The sequence below is a fragment of the Eumetopias jubatus genome, unplaced genomic scaffold (genome assembly GCF_037043125.1).
Source record: "Eumetopias jubatus isolate StellerSeaLion01/CBP00866 unplaced genomic scaffold, mEumJub1_p1.0 scaffold_11, whole genome shotgun sequence".
Classification (NCBI taxonomy): Eukaryota; Metazoa; Chordata; class Mammalia; order Carnivora; family Otariidae; genus Eumetopias; species Eumetopias jubatus.
The window spans coordinates 29,902,021-29,905,591 of record NW_028274817.1 but is presented as its reverse complement, the minus strand read 5'-3'; the positions used below and the strand labels follow the sequence as shown (position 1 = coordinate 29,905,591).

The window sequence follows — 3,571 nt, the reverse complement described above, 5'->3', positions numbered from 1 at the left end:
CGGAGCAGGGAGCCTGACATGGGGCTCGAACCCAGGACCCTGAGATCGAAGGCAGATGCTTAACCAACTGAGCCACCCAGGCGCCCCAAGTGGGACCTCTTTTAAGAGTAATCCAGATTAGTTTTGTCAAAGCAGCTTATGGATAATATGCGATCACAATCACAAAAGGGCATATCTCTGACGCCAATTCCTCTGCTCTGCAGAAGTTATAAATAACCCTTCTTAAGTTTTTCTCAGATATTTCTGGCAGTACGTCCTCAGAGGCTATCTCACATAAGCTCTATAAATGAGTCTGCTTTGCTGCTATGTGGTGCCTGCCATTTTTCTCTAGCAATGATGTCTCTTGTTCGTTTCATGACCAAGAATGCCTTGTATGCTAACAATGCCCATGAAGGCCACATGAGCTCATGTCTGAGCTGAAGTCACCGATGCTGGTTGTCAAAGACACTGAAGGTACCATTACTGAAAGAGCTACTGTCCTCAACAGCGACGCTGCTAATGTTGCTGTCACCATCACCTTCATCTTGATACCTCTCCCAAGCCCCCATGTCCCATTTATCTATAAGTTGTATGGACTCGGGTGCCTGGGTGGCTCAGTCGGTTAAGCGTCTGCCTTCGGCTCAGGTCATGATCTCAGGGTCCTGGGATCAAGCCCTACATCGGGCTCCTGGCTCAGTGGGGAGTTTGCTTCTCCCTCTGCCCCTCCTCACACTGGTTCTCTCAACCTCTTCCTCTCTCTCAAATAAATAAAATCTTTAAAATATATATATATGCCAACTTTTTTCCAAGTCCACTATTAACATCCTAACCCAAGCCACTACCATATCTTATTTGTGCTATCGCAAATACCCTACTAAGTGTTCTCCCCATTTCCATTCTTTCTCCAATCCAATCCATTTCCCACAATAGTAGTAAGAATGGTCCTTTAAAATATAAATTAGGTTTTATCATTTCCTTGCTCAAAAACATTCAATGACTCTCCATCACGCTTAGATTAAAATTCAAACTTAACAACAACAACAACAACAACACAAAATTCAGACTTCACCATGGCTTACTAGACTGCACATGATCTGGCTCACGACTACCGTTAGAACTTCATCTTATGCCACTTTCCTCAATCAATCCAGTCCAGCCACACGGCCTCCTTTCTGTTCCTTAAACATGCCAAGCTGCGGCATTCGGCAGCGGCCACTGAGCAGATCGGACTTCGCTTGTACGCGCACCTCGCTCCGCTTTCTCGGCAACCATGTCTGACAAACCCGATATGGCTGAGATTGAGAAATTCGATAAGTCGAAATTGAAGAAGACAGAAATGCAAGAGAAAAATCCACTGCCTTCAAAAGAAATGATTGAACAGGAGAAGCAAGCCGGCGAATCGTAATGAGGCGCGCGCCACCAATATGCACTGTACATTCCACAAGCATTGCCTTCTTATTTTACTTCTTTTGGCTGTTTAACTTTGTAAGATGCAAAGTGGTTGGATAAGTTTAAATGACTGTGCTACCCCTTTTCACATCAAAGAATTGAGAACTACTGACAACGAAGGGCGCCTGCCTCTCCCATCTGCCTGTCTGGCTGGCAGGGAAGGAAAAGAACTTGCGTGTTGGTGAAGGAAGAAGCTGGGTGGGACGACAGTGAAATCGAGAGTAAAAACCAAGCTGGTCCGGGGTGTCCTGCAGGCTGTCAAATGCAGTTTAATCAGAGCGCCATTTTTTTTTTGTTCAAATGATTTTAATTATTGGAATGCACATTTTTTTTAATATGCAATAAAAAGTTTTAAAACCTGAAAAAAAAAAATGCCAAGCTGCTCCTGTCTTTGGGTCATTATATTTGCTATTGCCCTTGTCTACAATGTTCTTCTCCCTGAATTTCATATGGCTCCTTCCTTCTTGTCATTCACACGTTACTTTAGTTATTTGAGAGAGAGACAGAGGTAGTGAGAGAGAGCACATGAGTGGGGAGGAGAGGGAGGAGCAGGCTCCCCAGTGAGCAGGGAGCCTGACGCGGGGCTCGATCCCAAGACCTTAGGATCATGACCTAAGCTGAAGGCAGACGTTTAACCAACTGAGCCACCCAGGTGCCCCTCACACGTTACTTTAAAGGTCCCCTCTGCAGACAGCCACCTCCCTGACCTACCATTCCAAATAGACACTCATTCTCTATCATATCACTCCATTTAATATCCTGCATAGTACTTCTCACCACCTGACATTTTGTTAGTCCTTCTGCACCAACAAAACGACTAGAATCCATGATCCAAGAGAGAAAGGACCTCGCCAATCCTGTTTGCCACTGTATCCGTAACACCTAGACTAGCACCTAGCACACAGTACAGGCTCTCAAGAAAACGTTGCTAAAGGAGTCACTGTCACCATTACTGTCAGTGTTTCTGCCAATGCCAGAGCTGTTAACTCCTTATGTTCTAACAATCCTGCTGAGTTTTGGAGGACACTGTATTTTAGCTTTTACTCCTTTTTTTTTAAGATTTTATTTTTAGGTAATCTCTACACCCATCGTGGGGCTCGAACTCACAGCCCCAAGATCAAGAGTTGAATGCTCCACAGACTGAGCCAGCCAGGCGCCCCAGCGTTGATGCTTTTGTAGCTCCTTGGGTGTAGGTCTCAAGGATGGCAATTCAGGTATGGCCACAGGTAGGACTCCCTCCACCCCTCCAGGAGCTGAACCCAGGGGCGATTTGATTGGTAGAGCCTTGCCACACCCAGAACCACTCCTCTTCTGCAGCCTCAGCCAATATCCTTGACTCAACCCTGTGTATGGGTATGTTCTCATCCTTTGGAGCAGCAGTTTCTCAATCTCGGCTGTACAAAGAATTACCTGAGGAAGTTTAATAAATATTAATGCCTGGCCAATTAATTCTGATTAATTGGTCTGGGATGCATTGTGGGCATCAGAATTTTTTTTTAAGCTCTCCAGGTGATTCTGGTGTGTAGCTGAAGGTGACACCCACAGCTGTAGAATAAATTCTTCCATGGATGACTCCCTGATTTCTCATATAAATAGATTCCTGGTAGCTCAATTTCAAATCCTCTTGACTCTCCCAGAATTAGTATAAACAACAACTTCAAGCTCCATCTGAGACCCTTGCTGCATAGATGTGCCACCACACATGAATACTGGAATATCACTACAATAATATTTTGACCAAACTAGCGTTCTGAATATCCATTTCATGATCATAGTAACTAAGGTGAGGCACTTTTATGAAATGTAGTATGTACTTAATGTCACTAGAGGGCTGTCAGGTAAGGTAAGCAAAAGTGAAAAAAACAAAAGTTTCAAACTTCAGAGACTCTTGTTTACTCCTGATTCCTATCATTTGGATGAGTACAAATCTAAACTTTCTATTGCTTGGATCAACCACTTTTCAAATGTCCGGTCCTGTACATTCAAGTGCGTCCTGGCGATGCCTTCTTGCTCGTCCGTCCCTTCACATTTACCCACTGAAATCAAACATGTGCCTCCCCACACTGACTTCTGTTTCTGTCGTGATGTTTTTATTCTCCTAGTCACCCTAATGAGAAACTCTACAGTCCCATGCCTCCTTTTT

At 44.4% G+C, this 3,571-nt stretch overlaps 1 protein-coding gene across 1 annotated transcript; it reads left to right on the top strand.

Annotated features, from left to right (window-relative positions):
* The first annotated feature begins 1,185 nt into the window (after positions 1-1,185).
* Positions 1,186-1,509, top strand: LOC114196963 (thymosin beta-4-like). The gene has a single exon (XM_088028935.1). It carries the CDS (start codon positions 1,250-1,252, stop codon positions 1,382-1,384), a length of 135 nt encoding a protein of 44 aa, XP_087885061.1. The 5' UTR covers positions 1,186-1,249; the 3' UTR covers positions 1,385-1,509.
* Positions 1,510-3,571: the final 2,062 nt, after the last annotated feature.